Source organism: Nerophis lumbriciformis, linkage group LG07 (assembly GCF_033978685.3).
Source record: "Nerophis lumbriciformis linkage group LG07, RoL_Nlum_v2.1, whole genome shotgun sequence".
Taxonomy (NCBI): domain Eukaryota; kingdom Metazoa; phylum Chordata; class Actinopteri; order Syngnathiformes; family Syngnathidae; genus Nerophis; species Nerophis lumbriciformis.
This window is the reverse complement of record NC_084554.2, coordinates 12,053,573-12,077,457: the sequence shown is the minus strand read 5'-3', so window position 1 is coordinate 12,077,457 and position 23,885 is coordinate 12,053,573. Positions and strand designations below refer to the sequence as shown.

The window sequence follows — 23,885 nt, the reverse complement described above, 5'->3', positions numbered from 1 at the left end:
TAAAGGCACTGCCTTTGCGTGCCGGCCCAGTCAAATAGTATTATGACACACACACACAAGTGAATGCAAGGCATACTTGGTCAACAGCCATACAGGTCACACTGAGGGTGGCCGTACCAACTTTAACACTGTTACAAATATGCGCCACACTGTGAACCCACACCAAACAAGAAGGACAAACACATTTCGGGAGAACATCCGCACCGTAACACAACAGAACAAATACCCAGAACCCCTTGCAGCACTAACTCTTCCGGGACGCTACAATATACACCCCCGCTACCCCCTACCCCCTCATGCTCTCTCAGGGAGATCATGTCCCAAATTCCAAGCTCCTGTTTTGAGGCATGTTAAAAAAAAAAAATGCACTTTGTAACTTCAATAATAAATATGGCAGTGCCATGTTGGCATTTTTTTCCCATAACTTGAGTTGATTTGTTTTGGAAAACCTTGTTACATTGTTTAATGCATCCAGCGGGGCATCACAACAAAATTAGGCATAATAATGTGTTAATTCCACAATTGTATATATCGGTATCGGTAATTAAGAGTTGGACAATATCGGAATATCGGCAAAAAAGCCATTATCGGACATCTCTAATTAAATCATACAATGTGATTTCTGGATTTTTCTTTTTAGATTATGTCTCTAACAGTGGAAATACATCTATGATGAACATTTCAGACCTCTCCCTAATTTCTAAGTGGGAGAACTTGCATAATTGCAGGGTGTGCAAATACGGATGTGGAGAGGGGCGTGGCCTGCGGGCCTGTAGCAAAGCAGGGTGTGCCAGGACCGGCCTCGAAATCAACGACAGGTGCGTAGATGGTCCACCTGGGCCTGGTTATCTAATCACTTGTCGCTCTGTTATAAAGGAGCAGCCGGGATGAGACGGACACGAAAGAGACAGTTTGCAAATTTGTGAAAATAAAACAGTGTTGTAACCCTGATCCGGGCTCTCATGGCAGTGTTTGGTGGTCTGAGGAACCCACTGGAGGGCAACCTCCACAACGTACTTGTGGACCTCACTGTACGTTCACACCCTAGAAGCAATCAAATCACGTAAGCACCAACTTGCACGTCCTAAAACGTATACAATATTGCATTTGATGCTTCTCTGTAGACAAAAGAGGACAATGGGAACTTTCCAAAGTCACAATTGTCCCCCACTACCCTCCAGAGTTTGGCCCCCAGTGCCAAAGGTCAAGTGAGAAGACATGTTTGTGCGACACACGACAATCCTGTCCATGTTTTTATTTGTCAAAAAGAGGTCAAGACAGTTGAAGAAGGTACTTCATCCCCTCCAAGAAAAAAAAAAAGGTAAAGCTTTCCTCAGCAGCAAGCTTGGAAAAATAAAAGACTTTTCCTTCCGAGATGCTAATAAATGTTCTTTGACACCATTGTTGTGACAGAAATGATAATAAATAAGATTGCACCGAAACTTCACCAGATGAATGAGGAGCACCTTACCTTCCATGGCCAAAGTTCTACAATCTACAATACACAGCAATCACAGATTGCAAAGGTAGGACACGCCCCCAAACCCACTTTGACCTCTGCGGGACTCTTTGGATGCTGACTAATGTCTGGGCTTTCACGGCCCGGACACTGACTAATTCCTGGGCTCCAATACTAGCAAAGTAAGTCTTCATGTGGTCTAAAGACAAGTCTGTCTTTTAGAAAGATCAGGCAGAGACGGGAATCAAACGCCTGGTAGACAATGTGTGGTACACTACCTGTTTCTAATTAGCCCTAACCACTCTGTGACGCTTCTAATTGGCACTGACATACCCGTCGGTCTTCTTTCTCCGCCTTATTTGGGTGTGAATGCGATACAAATACTTAATTTGGTTTGAAGGGGGCGGGGCCTCAGACTCCCCTCAATACCTTTCCCTTTTAGAGTTGACACGGTGGAAGATGAAGTCGAGTGAAAGTGAGAAGCAGCTTCTAAAGTCCAAAAGGCAAACGTCGTGCTGTCCTTGTGTGTGGAGGGCAGGCAGTCACCCGGAATCACCAAACACACCTAAGTTCTCTTCTTTCCCATGTTGCCCGTGCGCCATCTTGTCCGCTCGCTTTAGTCGTTGTGCGGCTTTTCCACACAACCCTGTAGTGGAGGGAGACATAAAGATGTCAATCAAGTGTTTCTGCACTCACTGACATTTTTTTACTTTATTGGGCACTTTTTTGTCCTTTGAGGTAAACTGTTGCTTTATTTATGGCTATAACTTTGGTTGTGTTACTCCAGGGGTGTCCAAACTTTTTGACCTGGGGGCCGCTTTCGACGAAAAGATTTGGTCGAGGGCTGAAAGCTCTAAAGTAACATATAGCCTATACATATACTTGTGTACAGTACAGGCCAAAAGTTTGGACACACCTTCTCATTCAATGCGTTTTCTTTATTTTCATGACTATTTACATTGTAGATTGTCACTGAAGGCATCAAAACTATGAATGAACGAACACATGTGGAGTTATGTACTTAACAAAATAATGTGAAATAACTGAAAACATGTTTTATATTCTAGTTTCTTCAAAATAGCCACCCTTTGCTCTGATTACCATATTTTTCGGACTATAAGTCGCAGTTTTTATATACTTTTATACTCGGGAGCGACTTATGTGTGAAATTATCAACACATTACCGTAAAATATCAAATATTATTTATCTCATTCGCGTAAGAGACTAGACCAGGGGTCGGCACTTTGATCACTCTGATGCGGCTCAGCTGCATACTTGCCGACCCCCCCCCCCCCCCCGATTTTCCCGGATTTCAGTGCCTCTCGGGATTAATATTCTCCGATTTTCGCCCTTACAAAAATAAGGGCGTGCCATGATGGTACAGTATTTAGCGCCCTCTACAATCTGTATGAACAGCGTACCAACCCAGCCTCTTGTTATATGCATCTTTTGCTTGCACACGTAAGTGACAGCAAGGCATACTTGGTCAACAGCCATACAGGTCACACTGACGGTGTCCATATAAAACAACTTTAACACTCTTACTAATAATGCGCCACACTTTGAACCAAAACCAAACAAGAATGACAAACACATTTCGGAAGAGTTAGGGCTGCATGGGATTCTGGGTATTTGTTCTGTTGTGTTACGGTGCAGATGTTATCCCGAAATGTGGTTGTCATTCTTGTTTAGTGTGGGTTCACAGTGTGGCGCATTATTAGTAAGAGTGTTAAAGTTTTTTATACCGCCACCATCAGTGTAACCTGTGTGGTTGTTGACCAAGTATGCCTTGCTGTCACTTACATGAGCAAGCAGAAGCCTCACACGTTGGCACGCTGGTTGTAGTGGGCGCTAAATGTTGTACCATCACGGCACGTTCGAGAGAACAGTTGCCCTGAAATTTGTAGTCTGCCGGAAAATTCGGGAGGTTTGACAAGTATGACGCTGTCAAGCGCCATTCATATAAAACCCGCGGGCCGCACTAACATTCAATTTTAATATTAAGGTGTGGGCTGCGTGTCTGAGACCCTTGGTATATACATAGCACAAAGCAAAAAAAAAACTTTGCATGCAGTGTTATTTCATTTTAAATTTCAAAAGATTTGTGTGGCTCCCATTGTTTTCTTTAATTTGTGAAACTGGTCAAAATGGCTCTTTGACTGGTAATGGTTGCCGACCCCTGGACTAGACATATAAGATTTCATGGGATTTAGCGATTAGGAGTGACTGTTTGGTAAACGTATAGCATGTTCTATATGTTATAGTTATTTGAATGACTCTTACCATAATATGTTACGTTAACATACCAGGCACGTTCTCAGTTGGTTATTTATGCCTCATATAACGTACACTTATTCAGCCTGTTGTTCACTATTCTTTATTTATTTTAAATTGCCTTTCAAATGTCTATTCTTGGTGTTGGCTTTTATCAAATAAATTTCCCCAAAAAATGCGACTTATACTCCAGTGCGACTTATATGTTTTTTTCCTTCTTTATTATGCATTTTTGGCAGGTGCGACTTATACTCCGAAAAATACGGTACTGCTTTGCACACTCTTGGCATTCTCTCCATGAGCTTCAAGAGGTAGTCACCTGAAAGGGTTTTCACTTCACAGGTGTCATAGTTTTGATGCCTTCAGTGACAATTCAGTGTGACCTGTATGGCTGTTGACCAAGTATGCTTTGCATTCACTTGTGTGTGTGAAAAGCCATTAGATATTATGTGACTGGGCCGGAACGCAAAGGCAGTGCCTTTAAGGTTTATTGGCGCTCTGTACTTCTCCCTAGGTCCGTGTACCACTCCGTACAGCGGCGTTTTAAAAAGTCACAAATTTTACTTTTTAAAACCGATACCGATAATTTCCGATATTACATTTTAAAGCATTTATCGGCCAACCGATAAAAGTAATCAATTTTACTTTTTGAAACCGATACCGATAATTTCCGATATTACACTTTGTGACTTCAATAATAAATATGGCAGTGCCATGTTGGCATTTTTTTCCATAACTTGAGTTGATTTATTTTGGAAAACCTTGTTACATTGTTTAATGCATCCAGCGGGGCATCACAACAAAATTAGGCATAATAATGTGTTAATTCCACGACTGTATATTTCGGTATCGATTCATATCGGAATCGGTAATTAAAAGTTGGACAATATCGGAATATCGGCAAAAAAGCCATTATCGGACATCTCTAGTGCTGACACAACAGTTTATTCAAACTATTATGCTCCAAAACAACTAAAGCCTCTTCTGCTTTTCAAAAAAATGTTAGAATGTTAAGACTCTTGTTTAAACGTGTCTCAACTCTGACCTTTGACTTTTTTTTTTTTTTTTAAACCCCAAAGAGGCTTCAACTCTTAACAAGTCTCAGTCTGTCCAACCATTGAATGGATAAAAAAACGACAATGAAAACATTTCAAACTCAACAAACAGGATAAAGAACCAAACATTTCCCCATCGTTCTATTAGAGCAGCAGACGGTTAAAGTAACAAAATAAAAATAACTTATTTTTAAATAGTGTTGTATCACATGAGGAGGAGCAATTCAATAAATGACATATATTTAAGAGCTTATTTGTAGTCTATTGATTCCTATTATTAGATATTATCTTAGAGTAGACTTTCCAAGACATTAGATGGCAGTAGTATATAGGCTTAGGTGTGTTGCCATAATCAGGAAGTAGTCTTTGCCATTAAATTGAATGTGCCAGTCCTGTCTTTTGTTCAATCATACTAGGTAGGTAACCATTAGCGTTATTTAAGCAGGGTGTGTTTTGATGCCACACACGTCAGACCTGTCTGTGAACGCCATCTTGCTTCTGAGCAACTTAGTGATGATTATATTACTTCATTTTCACTTTCTTGAGTGGATTAATAATGGTCTGGGGATGCCTGGATCGCTAGGAGGATGTACAGTAACTCTTCTTAGAGTGAGTGATTGGAGGAAGAAATATGCTACTAACTTTGGTGTGGCGTTGCATCCTTATTTGTCATTATTCTAAGGATTGAGATCCTATCCGTGAACTTTTTTATGCTTAGCAGCAGCAGCAGCAAGTCATAATTACAACGATCTGCTGGATAAAACAAATACTGATAACCTTATCATTTGTCCAGATTTTTTATCGGTCCTCATGGACCGACCCAATTTGGAACCGGCACCAAAAAATACCGGTACTCGGTATACATCCCTAAGATGAACTGCAATCCAGACATGGCCGTTTGCAAAATCGATTAGTAAACGCCAATAATTGATGCTTTATTGTAGGGCTGGGCGATATATCGATGTACTCGATATATCGCGGGTTTGTCTCTGTGCGATATAGAAAATGACTATCGTGATATTCGAGTATACGTTCTCACGCAGTTGCTTTTAGCTGCAGGCATTACACTACAGCAGTGGTTCTTAACCTTGTTGGAGGTACCGAACCACACCAGTTTCATATGCACATTCACCGAACCCTTCTTTAGTGAAAAATAAAATGTTTTTTTTTTTCAATTTCAAAACAAAGTTATGTTTTTGGTAACACTTTAGTATGGGGAACATATTCTAAGTAACAAAAACTTAATTAGAGTTATTTGGTGAGGGTTAGGGTTAGAGGGTTTGGGTTATAATAAGGCCTTGCCGAATAAGGCATTAATAAGTACCTAATAATGACTAGTTAAGAGCCAATATGTTACTAATTTGCATGTTAATAAGCAACTAATTAATGGTGAATATGTTCCCCATACTAAAGTGTTACCATGTTTTTTTACTGGTGCACAAACATCACCTTGTTCAAAGAACAAAACCAACACAGTGCTTAAACTCACAACAAATTACACACTTGCAAATCAGTGTGACTTCTGCTGTTGCCGTATCCGTAATACGCCGATAGGGAGAAGTTTTTATTTACACGATGAGTCGGGTGTGTTTTGACCTCCGCCGAACCCCTGGGGTTCCATCGAACCCAGGTTAAGAACCACTGCACTACGGGCTCTTCCCACTCTTTCTTCTCACATAAACAAGCGCACCTTCTTACATACGTATACGCCCTCGCCGAGCAGAGAGGTAGCGACATGGGTAACGTTAGCTGTGGTGCGAGTGGTAATACGAGAGAGAGAAGGTGCGAATCAGGTAACAAATGAAGGAAAAAGAACTAATTCCGAAAGAAAAACAGCAGGGGGTCCATCGTCTGGCGGTGGTTTGGCTTCAAGCGGGAATATGTCAAACAGACAACCGTCATTTGTCAAGTGTGGGGCAAAAGCATTGCTACAAAAAGTAGCATTACTGCTAATTTGTAGCATAATTTGAAAAGTCACCCGCTAGAGAATGAAGAGTGCTTGAAACTCCGCATGTCAACATCTCCGTTCGGTGCCACACCAACAAAATGCCGAGGCAACCATTTCCACATCAACACCGTATGAAACAAATAGTCAACAACAGAAGGAGATAACGTCCGCAGGAACCTACCACATAGCGAAGGATTTGATTTCCTAATATACAGCTCATTTTTATTTGACACTTATTGAAATATCTTGTGTGACATCATGCACAAAAGTGCACTTTATTTGTTTTAAACTATTGTAGTGGCGTTATGGACAAAAAGTGCACTTTAATTTAGTGTTGTTTTGATATGTCATCTTAGTGACACCATGCACAAAAGTGCACTAATAGCTTGTTTTAAAATGTCTCTGACAATCTTGCACTTTCTGTTTTGAAATGACATGAATGATTGTGCCACTGCTTAATAACTGTTTAATAAATACACTTTTGGTAAATTGACTTAGTTGTTATTTCCCTCTCTGCATGAAAGTTTAAAAGTAGCATATATTAATGCAGTATGAAGAATGTTTTAATGTAGACACATGGAATCATCATACTGCTGTGATTATATGCATCAAGTGTTCATTCAAGGCTAAGGCAAAATATGGAGATATATATGGTGTATCGTGACATGGCCTAAAAATATCGAGATATTAAAAAAAGGCCATATTGCCTAGCCAAAGTAGTGCAGACAGCTCTAAAATTTGGCTGACTCACAGACAGATTCTTTATTTTAGGGCAATTTGGTTCGCTCATTAAGCTATTAGCTTGCTCTTGGTGTCAAACATGTTTAGCCTAGTCCTCCCAGTGATAATGCTACTTATTAAGATACAGAGAAATGCCGTTTTTTTTTACTGCAATGGCAGTGATTATCAGTAATGATAATCGGCACATCCTTAGTTTATAAGACAACTCCAGGTTTGTAGAGACGTCCTCACGAGTCGCTGTGACCAAATAATTATGACCATTCTCTTGCACAAATATACATGCAGTGCGCACTAATAGACCATTCTGATCATCATCACCTCTTTTATTCCAGGCCAAATACTGCATCTACGTCATGGGACCAAACATTCCGGTTTGCCAAGTGACTCTACATGCCACACGTCAATTACTAGTCTCAATGATAATTGCTTGCCAACCAGGAAGAAGAATAAAGTTGGAAAATTACAGAATGAGCTGTGAACACGGCCGTTACTATAGTAACCATTTTTGTAGCACAAAAACTTAAGAGACACAATGAGTTTCGAACTGTATTTAGGGTCACAATTGTCACACGTTTCTATTAGGGCTGGTCCATCTATCGATTCTATTGATTAAATTGTAGTATTTTGTTGCAGACGATTTGAAAAAAAAACAACAATGTTTTTTTCTCCCCCGTGAGCTTCTCCAGCCCTCGCGCCCCTGCCCCTCAAAGATCAGTGTTGTCAGTGCTTTAGATCTGCAAGTCACTGCGCGCTGCAAAGTTTGTTTTTAAAAAAAGGCAACAAACTTATTGCAGCATCTGAAACGGCATCAAGCCGACTGGGGGAAATGCAACTCTTTACGGACAGCAACAACAACAATCTCCACCTAGGAAGCATCTTAACTGTGGTGGAATCCTTAGACTTAAGACTTAGACTTCATTTTATTGTCATTCACATTTGAACTTTACAGTACAGATAAGAACAAAATGTTGTTGCATCAGCACGTTGTAGTGCAGGATAAAAGAGCAATAAGGTGCAGAGTGTTTGTATTTACAAAAGAAGGTGCAGATATAAATAGATTTACTGTACAGATGAATATATTGCACTTTTGCATATGCATCCACGTTTATGGATGCATGTTATATTGTCTTTATAGTCCAGCGAGTTAATCCGCACGTGTGTGCTGCTGCAAAACTCTCGTGGAATTTTAACGCATTTAATCCTCAATATAGTGATATATTACATGTGCAAGGAAGTGTACATAATCTTCAACATCAGTACACACTAACAAGGAGCCCAGGATACATCAAGAAAAAAAGCCTGCATTTTTCCACTTCCTAAAACTATAAAAGACGTTTTACTTTATTAATTTGCATACAATACTCCATTTAAACATTTTCAGATTTTAAGTTTGCATTTTTTTTTATCTGATAGATTTTTATTGCAATTTATTGATATCTTTAGTGATTTAATGAGGTTTATTTATTTGCATACAACTAGGGATGTTGATAAATGCTTTAAAATGTAATATCGGAAATTATCGGTATCGGTTTCAAAATTATCTATCCGTTTCAAAAAGCAAAATTTATGACTTTTTAAAACGCCGCTGTGTACACGGAGAAGTACAGAGTGCCAATAAACCTTAAAGGCACTGCCTTTGCGTGCCAGCCAAGTCACATAATTATCTAGGGCTTTTCACACGCACAAGTGAATGCAAGGCATTCTTGGTCAACAGCCATACAGGTCACACTGAGGGTGGCCGTATAAACAACTTTAACCCTGTTACAAATATGTGCCACACTGTGAACCCACACCAAACAAGAATGACACACATTTCTGGAGAACATCTGCACCGCAACACAACATAAACACAACAGAACAAATACCCAGAACCCCTTGCAGCACTAACTCTTCCGAGACGCTACAGTATACACCCCCCAACCCCCTCATACTCTCTCAGGGAGAGCATGTCCCAAATTCCAAGCTGCTGTTTTGAGGCATGTTAAAAAAAAATAATGCACTTTGTGACTTCAATAATAAATATGGCAGTGCCATGTTGGCATTTTTTTCCATAACTTGAGTTGATTTATTTTGGAAAACCTTGTTACATTGTTTAATGCATCACAACAAAATTAGGCATAATAATGTGTTAATTCCACGACTGTATATATCGGTATCTGTAATTAAGAGTTGGACAATATCGGAAAATCGGCAAAAAAGCCATTATCGGACATCTCTACATACAACGTATAATACTGTATTATTATTTACAAGTTTTTTTTCAAGACAGACATTTTAAGAGGTCACATGATTAATCTCAATGTTGAGATTATTTGCATGCAGTGTGCAATGCTATTATTCCAGACAGAAGTATTGCTCCTAATTTAGTTCTTAGAAAATGATTGCAAAAAAAAAAAGAACATTATACAAATGAGAATTTTGCTAACAGTAAGATGCAGTGTAATTTCAAAATGCTTGTTTTTGATTAAATAAAAGCAAAACTTGTTTTGAATTATCCTTGTCATTTGAATTCATTGGTTTCTTTAAAAAGCAGGGGGGAAAAAATCCTAAATATAATTTTTTGTGAGATTCTATTTTTGACAACCAGATGGGATGTTTCCTAGTAGATTAATAATCAAACTTACCATGGCGAGTTGGCGCCCGATGTTTCCCACAGTCACGCCGCCGGAGAAGAATATACAGGGCAGCCAGGAGCGCACATACAAGAAGTCCGGAGACGTGTACCTGGCAATGAATGACAAGTTCTTCGGTCAAATGCTGAACGTTTGGGTCCGAGCGTGAACTATAACTTTGGATGTTGTGTTGTGCATACTGGTAGACGCCGTTGTAGACCAGAAGCTGAGTGAAGACGGTGGCCAGGAAGGCGGTGGTCACTCCCAGACCGAAGCCGCTGCGGGAGCGGTCAAAGGTCCACCACAGGCCCAGCGACAAGGCGGCCAGAGTAAGCGACAGCTGCACATTGTTGTCAAAGTCCAGTTTCTGTTATTGCGTCCAGTTAAGGTCAAAAGCAAATATTTCAAAGGCGATGACAGAATAAATGACTAGATCTGAGTCAGCATGGAAGGATACAACACTGGCGTGGTTGATGCCCACAAAGACGGCGATGCACCTCATGACGCTCGCCCACTCCCGTTTGAACTTGTGAGGCTCTCCCAAGTGGCTGTCCAGACACGGGTACAGCAGGCCCACCACAGCTGCAAAAAAACCCGAAAACGGTCGAATACAGGAAGTGTTGCGTGGTGTCTTTTGCTGAGTGTGCGGAACGGATTCACAACAAGAAAGCAAAGAACAAGTAATAAGCATACATTGTTTCAGCAGCAGCTGTGACAATTACATTCATACTTACAATGAATGAATAATATACGTCGTAGCTAAATATATGCTTCAAACAGGGGTGTCAAACGTATGGCCCGCGGACCGAGTTTGACATGATAAATGTCAATGTATGATAAATAAGCCAAATTTTTTAAATGAAAGACACTATTGTTCTAAATGTGTCCACTAGATGTCACAATAGCAATTATTTGTATCTTTATAGTTGTTACATATGTAAAAAAAAAAAAAAAAAACACATGATGTGAGTGCACTAGTCGAGGAAAATGAGCAAACTACATAAATAACATCCCGTAATTTTATTTTTATATTATTTTTTTATCGTGATAGATTGAAAATGAATACCAATGAGTTGACTGATGAACATCATCACGTAATGTATTCAGAAAGTATAAATTACGACAAATAAAGATATAATACTAATACTATATAATATATAATATATATAATACTAAGTACAAAACAGTATAAATACAGTACAAAACAGTGCCAGGGAGTTGTAAATTCAAAGTGTGCAATGCAAAATATATATATATAAAATAAACAAAGTGCAAAGCCATAGGCTCACTCAATCTCAGTAAATAACTTAAATTTGGAACACAGCATTAATGAAGAGTAATCTGTTAGACTTTTCAAGTTTGTTGTGACGTCGTTCCATTCCTTTATGACTTTATTGAGTTGACAACCCCCTGGCGCTGTTTTGTACTGTTTCTGTATTTGTTTTGATTATTAGCATTTCTTGATTGTATGTAAATGTTGCACATTAATAAGTAAAGGTTTATAAAAATAAAAAAAAGTAGTTTTTTGACGCACTCTCTTCCACTACCAACTTCCTGTTTTTTTTTTTTTTACCATTACATGCCCCGCCCTTTCATCACCCGTTATGACGCCGACCAATGAGCGAGCGGCTCGTTGGTGTCGCGCTTGCGGCGGCCAATCAGAGAGCGAGAAGATCAAAGGAGTAGCCCAAACTTTACCCGCAAATGACCGCCAAACACAGCCTTTATGTAACGGCCAACAAAAACCTAGCCAAGCGATGTCCCCTCATTTGCTGTTGTCTTTATTTTATGGCAGTTTATCACCTAACGTGTTGTAAAAGTAAACTACCGTTGAGATAACAATCATTTCAAAGGTTCTTGGTGCCAAAACAACATAATGGGGGGGATTAAAGAGCGTAATTTACCTGCCCCTGTGCCGCAGCACGGCGGGATCCACCAGGCGGACGAAAAGAGCGTCGACATGACCTCCTCCGGGAACAGCGTCACGTTTCTCTGTATCTGCAGCAAGTTGAGCACCAGGGCGAGCAGCACCCCCACGGTGAAGAGCACCAGGCCCCGGCGGATAAGGTTGAACGTCCGGTCCCGCTGCAGGGAGCCGTGGGCGCTGCTCAGCACCGAGGCGATGACCGACATCATCTCCTCGCCTTTGGACGCCAACCAGCCGGCGGCGGACGACGAGTGTTCGCTCTCCACACTCGGCGCACAGGAGCAGCTCCAGCAGGGCTCCTCCAGGCTGGACATTTGGCACTTCGCCTTCCGATACGACCTCTTTAAAGTGGGCGTCGAGTTGGTTAGTTCCTCGTCATGACGCTGGGAAGAAAGAAAGAGACATAAAACACCGAAGGAGGTATTTAAACGTGTCACTGGTCGGGGGAAGCTTCCACCACTGAGGCGACACAATCACAGCTGTGTAGGGTGAGACTCGGCAGCCAATCAGGGACCGGCGTATGATATGACGTCACTTCACCCCACCTCTCCACGCGCCACAACAACATTTTTATATATTTTTTTTTTGTCTTTTACGGACTTTTATTTTTCCAGATTTACACAACAATCCAGGGTCCGTGTACCTTCCGTTCATTCTTTTTCCGATTCTGAAACGCGAATCAAAAAATAAAATTAGGGCCGTTTTTCGATTTTTATTATGTATGGCAGATTTTAAAACAAACAAAAAGGGTTCGATTTTCATTAAAATATTGCCATAAAATTGGATTTTGTGCTGTTTTCCTTTTATGAGTTTTATTTATCCAGATAAACACAAAAATGTGCAAAAATATCTGTGTGATGACAGACAATTTAACCGGAAGCAGTACTTTAGCTTTTCCGGTCCGTGTACTTTCCCTTCATTATTTTTCCAATTCTGAAACGCGAATCAAAAAATACAATTAGGGCCGTTTTTCGATTTTTATTATGTGTGGCAGATTTTAAAACAAACAAAAAGGGTTCGATTTTCATTAAAATATTGCCATAAAAAATTGGATTTTGTGCTGTTTTCCTTTTATAGAGTTTTACATTTCCAGATAAACACAAAAATGTGCAAAAATATCTGTCTGATGACAAATTTAACCGGAAGCAGCACTTTAGCCTTTCCGGTCCGTGTACCTTCCGTTCATTCTGTTTCCAATTCTGAAACGCGAATCAAAAAATAAAATTATTATGTATGGCAGATTTTAAAACCAACAAAAATTGGTTTATTTTCATTAAAATATTGCCATAAAATTGGATTTTCTGCTGTTTTCCTTTTTATAGAGTTTTATTTTTCCAGATAAACACAAAAATGGAAAAATGTGCAAAAATATCTGTGTGATGACAAATTTAACCGGAAGCAGTACTTTAGCCTTTCCGGTCCGTGTACCTTCCGTTCATTTTATTTCCAATTCTGAAACGCATTTCAAAAAATAAAATTAGGGCCGTTTTTCGCTTTTTATTATGTATGGCAGACTTTAAAACACACAAAAAGGGTTCGATTTTCATTAAAATATTGCCATAAAATTGTATTTTGTGCTGTTTTCCTTTTATAGAGTTTTATTTTTCCAGATAAACACAAAAATCGGAAAAGAATGTGCAAAAATATCTGTGTGATGACAACTTCAACCGGAAGCAGTACTTTAGCCTTTCCGGTCCGTGTACCTTCCGTTCATTCTGTTTCCAATTCTGAAACGCATTTCAAAAAATAAAATTAGAGCTGTTTCTCGCTTTTTATTATGTATGGCAGATTTTAAAACCAACAACAAGGGGTTGATTTTCATTGAAATATTGCCATAAAATTGAATTTTGTGCTGTTTTCCTTTTTATGGATTTTAATTTTTCTAGATAAACACAAAAATCTAAAAAAAATGTTCATCCAAAATGCAAAAATGCGTGGTTATCTGTGTGATGACAATTTGAACCGGAAGCAGTATTTTATCTTTTCCTTTAGCATGTTTTTAGCATAACTATTGTCGCTTTAAAAAATGTCATTAAATAGGTGTCCAACTTTTGTTTCAGAAATGAAAATAGACAAAATGGTCCGAAAAGTGTTTTTTGATTTGCATTTAAGAATTTTAAATAGAATGAACGGAAGGTACACGGCACAATCCAATTGATGTTCATCCAAAATGCTCAAATGCGTGGTTATCTGTGTAAAGACAAATTGAACCGGAAGCAGCATTCCAGCTTTTCCTTTGCGTTTAGCATGTTTTTAGCATAACGCTAACATCTTTGTTCAACAGGAGTCCTAAAGTGTCATTAAATAGTTGTCCAACTTTTGTTTCAGAAATTAATTTTTTGATTTGCATTTAAGAATTGGAAATAGAATGAACGGAAGGTAAACGGACCTAAAATACAGCTTCCGGCTCAATTTGTCATCATACAGATTTTTTATTTTTTTTTAAATTCTTTTTACAACAACAGATGTCGGACAAGGGGGCGGAAGTCGACACACAAATACCGAAAGTTTAAAATAATGCTAAACATTGAAGAGTCAGTGAATGATTAAAACGACAAATAAAAGACAGACGACGTTATATATCTTGGTTATACATCAAATAATATCCACTACATTAGATCTCGACTAATAGTTTCCTCTGACACTGTAGATTCACACATGTTTTTTGTCAATACAGCCATTTAAAATGATCTATTTTAGTAAATAACGTCTCACCCAATCAGAGACCGGCGTCTCATATGACGTCACTTCACCCCACCTCTCCACGCGCCACAACAACAGATGTCGGACAAGGGGACGGAAGTCGACACACAAATACCGGAAGTTTAAAATGATGCTAAACATTGTGCTCTTAAGAGTCAGTGAATGATTAAAACGAGAAATAAAAGACAGACGACGTTATATATCTTGGTTATACATCAAATAATATCCACTACATTAGATCTCCACTAATAGTTTCCTCTGACACTGTAGATTCACAAATGTTTTTTGTCAATGCAGCCAATAAAATTGAGCTATTTTTAGTAAATAATGCAACAATATGCAGGTTAAAATAGTAAGCCCCAACGATAATATAATTTCAACATACCATCTGTCAACAGTAATGCCAAAACTACTTAACTGTGGCGCAGATCAGGAACTATCTTTTGCATTTAACTAAAAAAAATGAAACCTCAAATGTATGGAGGTGGTGGTCAACAAAGCACAATGTGAGCATGTAAAACGCCGCGACAGATGTTTCTAAAAGTTTCCAAACAAAAGGCGCACATACCAGCGTGATTCCCCCGAAGTGTGACTATTGTGTCCCACACAGACACGCACATTTATACTCTTTAGAACCAGGTCAGTGGCACAAGTTTTTTCAAGCCTTCATGTTGTTTGCAAAGGGGGGCGTGGCCTCCGAGTGCACGTCGGGCCGCACATCATGTGACTGAAACAAGGGTTCATCGCCCTGGTTGCACATCCTCTTTTTCAGTGCCACACAACAACAGCCGGGAAACATGTTTTGCAAGACGCTATGTGCTATTACAGGACATCCCACCCCCCAAAAAGTGCATATGTGCCGGAAAATACAACATCCATAGGTTATTATTACAAACCCCGTTTCCATATGAGTTGGGAAATTGTGTTAGATGTAAATATAAACGGAATACAATGATTTGCAAATCATTTTCAACCCATATTCAGTTGAATATGCTACAAAGACAACATATTTGATGTTCAAACTCATAAAAAATTTTTTTGTGTGCAAATAATCATTAACTTTAGAATTTGATGCCAGCAACACGTGACAAAGAAGTTGGGAAAGGCGGCAATAAATACTGATAAAGTTGAGGAATGCTCATCAAACACTTATTTGGAACATCTCACAGGTGAACAGGCTAATTGGGAACAGGTGGGTGTCATGATGGGGTATAAAAGTAGATTCCATGAAATGCTCAGTCATTCACAAACAAGGATGGGGCGAGGGTCACCACTTTGTCGACAAATGCGTGAGCAAATTGTTGAACAGTTTAAGAAAAACCTTTCTCAACCAGCTATTGCAAGGAATTTAGGGATTTCACCATCTACGGTCCGTAACATCATCAAAGGGTTCAGAGAATCTGGAGAAATCACTGCACGTAAGCAGCTAAGCCCGTGACCTTCGATCCCTCAGGCTGTACTGCATCAACAAGCAACATCAGTGTGTAAAGGATATCACCACATGGGCTCAGGAACACTTCAGAAACCCACTGTCAGTAACTACAGTTGGTCGCTACATCTGTAAGTGCAAGTTCAAACTCTCCTACGCAAGGCAAAAACTGTTTATCAACAACACCCAGAAACGCCGTCGACTTCGCTGGGCCTGAGCTCATCTAAGATGGACTGATATAAAGTAGAAAAGTGTTCAGTGGTCTGACGAGTCCACATTTCAAATTGTTTTTGGAAACTGTGGACGTCGTGTCCTCCGGACCAAAGAGGAAAGGAACCATCCGGATTGTTGTAGGCGCAAAGTTGAAAAGCCAGCATGTGTGATGGTATGGGGGTGTATTAGTGCCCAAGACATGGGTAACTTACACATCTGTGAAGGCACCATTAATGCTGAAAGGTACATACAGGTTTTGGAGCAACATATGTTGCCATCCAAGCAACGTTACCATGGACGCTCCTGCTTATTTCAGCAAGACAATGCCAAGCCACGTGTTACATCAACGTGGCTTCATAGTAAAAGAGTGCGGGTACTAGACTGGCCTGCCTGTAGTCCAGACCTGTCTCCCATTGAAAATGTGTGGCGCATTATGAAGCCTAAAATACCACAACGGAGACCCCCGGACTGTTGAACAACTTAAGCTGTACATCAAGCAAGAATGGGAAAGAATTCCACCTGAGAAGCTTCAAAAATGTGTCTCCTCAGTTCCCAAACGTTTACTGAGTGTTGTTAAAAGGAAAGGCCATGTAACACAGTGGTGAACATGCCCTTTCCCAACTACTTTGGCACGTGTTGCAGCCATGACATTCTAAGTTGATTATTATTTGCAAAAAAAAAATAACGTTTATGAGTTTGAACATCAAATATGTTGTCTTTGTAGTGCATTCAATTGAATATGGGTTGAAAAGGATTTGCAAATCATTGTATTCCGTTTATATTTACATCTAACACAATTTCCCAACTCGTATGGAAACGGGGTTTGTATTTTACAAACCCCAAAACTAGTGAAGTTGGCACGTTGTGTAAATGGTAAATAAAAACAGAATACAATGATTTGCAAATCCTTTTCAACCTATATTCAATTGAATAGACTGCAAAGACAAGATACTTAACGTTCAAACTGGAAAACTTTGTTATTTTTTGCAAATGTTAGCTAAACTTTGTAGATTTTGGCAGCACCCAATGGCCACAATAATACATTAAGTTAAGTTCACGCTGCGGTTAGTTTTATGATTCGGACACGTTCGGATACTTTGTTTCTTTCAGTAGTGTGCAGTTAAAATTATGTGATGCTTGTTTATATCAGTGCTTTGGCAGCGCCTAATAGCCGCAATAATTAATTAAGTTAAGTTTGCGCTGCAGTTAGTTTTATGATGCGGACACATTTGTTACTTGATACTTTGTTTCTTCCAGTAGTGTGCAGCTAAAATGATTTGATACTTGTATATATTAGTGCTTTGGCAGCACATAATGGCCACAAAAAATAATTAAGTTAAGTTCACGTTGCAGTTAGTTTTATGATGCGGACACATTTGTTACTGGATACTTTGTTTCTTTCAGTAGTGTGCAGTTAAAATGATTTGATACTTGTTTATATTAGTGCTTTGGCAACACCTAATGGCCACAATAATTCATTAATAATTCAATAATTCATGCTGCAGTTAGTTGAATGATGCGGACACGTTTGTTACTGAATACTTAGTTTCTTTCAGTAGTGTGCAGCTAAAATTATTTAGTACGTGTTTATATTAGTGCTTTGGCAGCAACTAATAGCCACAATAACTCATTAAGTTCAGTTCACGCTGTGGTTAGTTTTATGATGTGGACACATTTGTTACTTAATACTTTGTTTCTTTCAGTAGTGTGCAGCTAAAATGATTTGATACTTGTATATATTAGTGCTTTGGCAGCACATAATGGCCACAAAAATTAATTAAGTTACATTCACGCTGCAGTTAGTTTTATGATGCGGACACGTTTGTTACTGGATACTTTGTTTCTTTCAGTAGTGTGCAGCTAGAATGATTTGATACTTGTTTATATTAGTGCTTTGGCAACACCTAATGGCCACAATAATTAATTAATAATTCAATAATTCATGCTGCAGTTAGTTGAATGATGCGGACACGTTTGTTACTGGATACTTTGTTTCTTTCAGTAGTGTGCAGTTAAAATGATGTGATACTTGTTTATATTAGTGCTTTGGCAGCACCTAATGGCCACAATAATTCAAAAGTTAAGTTTGCGCTGCAGTTAGTTGAATGATGCGGACACGTTTGTTACTGGATACTTTGTTTCTTTCAGTAGTGTGCAGCTAAAATTATTTAGTACGTGTTTATATTAGTGCTTTGGCAGCAACTAATAGCCACAATAACTCATTAAGTTCAGTTCACGCTGTGGTTAGTTTTTTGATGTGGACACATTTGTTACTTGATACTTTGTTTCTTTCAGTAGTGTGCAGCTAAAATGATTTGATACTTGTATATATTAGTGCTTTGGCAGCACATAATGGCCACAAAAATTAATTAAGTTACGTTCACGCTGCAGTTAGTTTTATGATGCGGACACGTTTGTTACTGGATACTTTGTTTCTTTCAGTAGTGTGCAGCTAGAATGATTTGATACTTGTTTATATTAGTGCTTTGGCAACACCTAATGGCCACAATAATTCATTAATAATTCAATAATTCATGCTGCAGTTAGTTGAATAATGCGCACACGTTTGTTACTGGATACTTTGTTTCTTTCAGTAGTGTGCAGTTAAAATGATGTGACACTTGTTTATATTAGTGCTTTGGCAGCACTTAATGGCCGCAATAATTCATTAAGTTAACTTCATGCTGCAGTTAGTTGAATGATGCGGACACGTTTGTTACTGAATACTTTGTTTCTTTCAGTAGTGTGCAGCTAAAATGATTTGATACTTGTTTATATTAGTGCTTTGGCAGCACCTAATGGCCACAATAATTCATTAAGTTAACTTAATGCTGCAGTTAGTTGAATGATGCTGACACATTTGTTACTGGATACTTTGTTTCTTTCAGTAGTGTGCAGCTAAAATTATTTAATACGTGTTTATATTAGTGCTTTGGCAGCAACTAATAGCCACAATAACTCATTAAGTTCAGTTCACGCTGCGGTTAGTTTTATGATGCGGACACGTTTGTTACTGGATACTTTGTTTCTTTCAGTAGTGTGCAGCTAAAATGATTTGATACTTGTCTATATTAGTGCTTTGGCAGCACCTAATGGCCACAATAATTCATTAAGTTAACTTCATGTTGCAGTTAGTTGAATGATGCGGACACGTTTGTTACTGGATATTTTGTTTCTTTCAGTTGTGTGCAGCTAAAATGATTTGATACTTGTTTGTATTAGTGCTTTGGCAGCACCTAATGGCCACAATAATTCATTAACCTAAGTTCGCGCTGCAGTTAGTTGAATGATGCGGACACGTTTGTTACTGGATACTTTGTTTCTTTCAGTAGTGTGCAGCTAAAATGATTTGATACTTGTTTATATTAGTGCTTTGGCAGCGCCTAATGGCCGCAATAATTCATTAAGTTAAGTTCGCGCTGCAGTTAGTTGAATGATGCGGACACGTTTGTTACTGGATACTTTGTTTCTTTCAGTAGTGTGCAGCTAAAATTATTTAATATGTGTTTATATCAGTGCTTTGGCAGCAACTAATAGCCACAATAATTCATTAAGTTCAGTTCACGCTGCGGTTAGTTTTATGATGCGGACACGTTTGTTACTGGATGCTTTGTTTTTTTCAGTAGTGTACAGCTAAAATGATTTGATACTTGTTTATATTAGTGCTTTGGCAGCACCCAATGGCCGCAATGATTAATTAAGTTAACTTCCTGATGCAGTTAGTTGAATGATGCGGACACATTTGTTACTGCATGGATGCTTTGTTTCTTTCAGTAGTGTGCAGCTAAAATGATTTCATATTTGTTTATATTAGTGCTTTGGCAGCACCTAATGGCAACAATGATTAATTAAGTTAACTTCACGCTGCAGTTAGTTGAATGATGTGGACACGTTTGTTACTGGATCGAAAAATATGGCAGTTTAATTATTAATTTCAGTTAGTTTAATAATGAATCCTGTTCTACTGGTGTACTATTTTTGTAAACCTTAATGCACCCAAATTGTGCACTTCCGTGTAGAAAAAAAAGGTTTTCGTATAATAATGGCCTTAGATCAGGGACAGTCATGTTTAATTTCAAGTTCCCCATCCCAGTGTGTCGAGTCTACAGAGAGCACATTGATATTCTGAAGACTTTTACATGACGAGTTACAGAGCATGTCATCACTCCATTTTCAAGATAAATCTGTTTTCACTCCCACAGTCCCTCTGCGCTTCACAAGCACCCTGTTCAAAACGCTTCAGACGCGTTCCGGTTCGAACAGAAGAGGGTAACTTTCCGCGGCGCCACGAGGAGCGGGAGTGTAAATGTCACAGCACGTTTCTGTGCATAAGCCGGCGTTTGGGGTTTCTCGTCTTCAAAAAGGGGCCGTGAAAGCTCATAATTTGCAATGTAAAGACGGCAAAGAAGGGCTTTCGACTACACGTACTTTGTGTTGGGTGCTCTGCAGCCTTCGCTAATAACGTTTTCTCATTGCAGGCTTTCTCAGATAGCAGAGTACAAAGGATATAAAGGCACCATGACACAAATGCAGCCACACATCCTCTGCTTCAAGGGACATTTCATGAAGTTTCAAAGCATATATGTGTGTGCAGAACAATTAGGACGGGAAACATTTATTAATCATCAATGAGGAAATACCAGCAAGCTCTTAATAATATAACCATTTTTTTTAGAGCAACAACTACAAGTTAAATGTTATTACCTCGGCCAGGAAGTTGTGTAATTGTTGCTGTTGGTGTGTTTGTAATAGTTAATTAGTTGCAGAGCTGGGTAGAGTCGCCAAAAATTGTACTCAGGTAGGTGAAAAAATTTATATCGCGGTATACGAACCCCGTTTCCATATGAGTTGGGAAATTGTGTTAGATGTAAATATAAACGGAATACAATGATTTGCAAATAATTGTCAACCCATATTCAATTGAATGCACTACAAAGACAACATATTTGATGTTCAAACTCATAAACTTTTTTTTTTTTTTTTTTGCAAATAATAATTAACTTAGAATTTCATGGCTGCAACACATGCCAAAGTAGTTGGGAAAGGGCATGTTCACCACTGTGTTACATCACCTTTTCTTTTAACAACACTCAATTGGGAACTGAGGAAACTAATTGTTGAAGCTTTGAAAGTGGAATTCTTTCCCATTCTTGTTTTATGTAGAGCTTCAGTCGTTCAACAGTCGTATTTTACGCTTCATAATGCGCCACACATTTTTGATGGGAGACAGGTCTGGACTGCAGGCGGGCCAGGAAAGTACCCGCACTCTTTTTTTGCGAAGCCACGCTGTTGTAACACGTGCTGAATGTGGCTTAGCATTGTCTTGCTGAAATAAGCAGGGGCGTCCATGAAAACGACAGCGCTTAGATGGCAGCATATGTTGTTCCAAAACCTGTATGTACCTTTCAGCATTAATGGTGCCTTCACAGATGTGTAAGTTACACATGCCTTGGGCACTAATGCACCCCCATACCATCACAGATGCTGGCTTTTGAACTTTGCTTCGATAACAGTCTGCTCATTTGGAATTTGATGCCTGCAACGTGTTTAAAAAAAACTGGCACAAGTGGCAAAAAAGACAGAGAAAGTGTTATTGTTGGAGGAGGGAGTTGTGACGGCACAGAACCACAAGGGGGAAATATTGCTCTATGTATTTATTTTATATATATATATATATATATATATATATATATATATATATATATATATATATATATATATATATATATATATATATAATATAATAAATAATGAACAATATATTTAATTACACAACAAAGGAAGGGAGTTTGACCAAACCCAAAGGGTGTATGGTGTAAGACTATGTGTAGAAATGAATTGCTGCGTGTTACCAGAGTGATGAGAGAGGAAGCGGACAAATCCAAAGGGGCTAGGTAGAGAAGGTCCGTGTCCAAGCGGGAGGTCGAGATCCAAGAGTCAGTACGGGAAGCAGGGCGAGAAATGAGGAATGACGAGACGCACAGCTCGACATGTGGAACAAAGGCAGACTGCAGAAAGGACAACAAGGCAAAACGTGAGACCATACAAACACGACGGTGGAAGAGAGCGAAGCAAGGTTTGCATAGAGCAGGATGATAGCTTACGGGACATCAACAGAAGGTTATGTTCCGGACAAGGATGGCAGGTTGTGCAGGCTTTTGAAGGCAGGTCTGATCATCAGCTCCAGGTGTGCAGATTGCCGGCGATTGATTGCAGCCGTTCGCTGCCGCTGATCTGGGGCGCGTATTACGCGCTCTCTGCGCTGCGCTCGGTGCAGCACCCAGACCTTGACAGAAAGAAGTCTGATCTACAAAATGTGCAGGCAGCATACCACTTCCCCTCCGAGCTGTCCTGGATGAACTGAAATTATTTTTTCCAATCATTTTGGAACTTGCAAGCGTACTTCTTCTTCTTACTCGTCGTCGCCATGTCTCTTCTTCGTTCTTCTGCTTCGTCTCTGTTATGTTTTTGGACATTACTACTTGCCGTAGTTTTGAAGCAATGCATGATGGGAATCCGGATGTTGTGTGTCAGTGTATTAACGTGCCGGCTGGAAATAACTCCGTGCCTGCCTACTTTATGGGTTATAGATAAACCTATGGCTAACGAAGACATATATAATAGTCTCCTTTTCAGGTGAGAGAGGACGCTAAAGGCAGTGCCTTTAAGGCACGCCCCCAATATTGTTGTCCGGGTGGAAATCGGGAGAAATTCGGGAGAATGGTTGCCCCGGGAGATTTTCGGGAGGGGGAGTCTCCCGGGAAAATCAGGAGGGTTGGCAAGTATAGGTGGAGGTCCTGGGCTGGTGGTCCGCGGTGGTGAGGCCGGCTGGATGTACTGCCAAATTCTGTAAAACGTCTTTGTAGACGGGTTATGGTAGAGCAATTAACATTCAATTCATGGACAACAGCTCTGGAGGACATTCCTGCAGTCAGCATGCCATTTGCACACTCCCTCAAAATGTGCGACGCCTGTGTGATAAAACTGCACATTTCAGAGTGGCCTTTTATTGTGGGGCTGCCTAAGGCACACCTGTGCAAAAATCATGCTGTTTAATCAGCATCTTGATATGTCACACCTGTGAGGTGGGATGGGTTATCTTGGCAAAGAAGAAAATGCTCACTAACACAGATTTGGACAGATTTGTGAACAATATTTGGGAGGAATAGGTGTTTTGTGTATCTAGTAAATGTTTTAGCTCTTTTGAGTTTAACACATGAAAAATGGGAGCAAAAACAAAAGAGTTGCGCTTGTATTTTTGTTCAGTGTACATTCTGCTGCCACGTTAAATCATTCTCATTACTGGCGACAGGCCGATTCGGAGTCGCTATAATGATGTATCTGTGCAGGCTGCTCAATTTTTAGCACTTTAACGGCAACATTTCATGAACTTAACAAAATAACGAGAGATTTTTTTAAATGGAAAATGGCGACTTTACACATGAAGATAATGACTAAGTGTGAGGAAATAATGAGCCAATGTAAAAATGTCAGCTGTGCATTTCAAATGTGATTATGTTCGG

At 39.4% G+C, this 23,885-nt stretch overlaps 1 protein-coding gene across 2 annotated transcripts; it reads right to left on the bottom strand.

Annotated features, from left to right (window-relative positions):
• Positions 1-1,240: 1,240 nt before the first annotated feature.
• Positions 1,241-22,421, bottom strand: insig1 (insulin induced gene 1). 2 transcript variants are annotated; one of them, XM_061965813.1, is made up of 6 exons: positions 22,215-22,421; positions 11,995-12,400; positions 10,548-10,672; positions 10,291-10,457; positions 10,103-10,202; positions 1,241-2,105 (listed from the first exon to the last, which is right to left on the bottom strand). In XM_061965813.1, exons 1-6 carry the CDS (start codon positions 22,404-22,406, stop codon positions 2,076-2,078), a joined length of 1,020 nt encoding a protein of 339 aa, XP_061821797.1. In that variant the 5' UTR covers positions 22,407-22,421; the 3' UTR covers positions 1,241-2,075. The 2 variants fall into 2 exon arrangements, with proteins under 2 accessions (XP_061821797.1, XP_061821798.1); XM_061965814.1 differs by lacking the exon at positions 22,215-22,421 and adding an exon at positions 15,289-15,395.
• Between the last annotated feature and the right edge of the window lie 1,464 nt (positions 22,422-23,885).

Bases quoted from the DNA above. Each gene is read 5' to 3' on its own strand.
- insig1 (XM_061965813.1), bottom strand. From the start codon at position 22,406: ATGGTCTCACGTTTTGCCTTGTTGTCCTTTCTGCAGTCTGCCTTTGTT. The intron at 10,458-10,547 runs GTATCCTTCCAT...ACGCAATAACAG, and splicing joins GCATCAACCACGCCAGTGTT to AAACTGGACTTTGACAACAA. The intron at 10,203-10,290 runs GTATGCACAACA...ATTCATTGCCAG, and splicing joins GTCTACAACGGCGTCTACCA to GTACACGTCTCCGGACTTCT.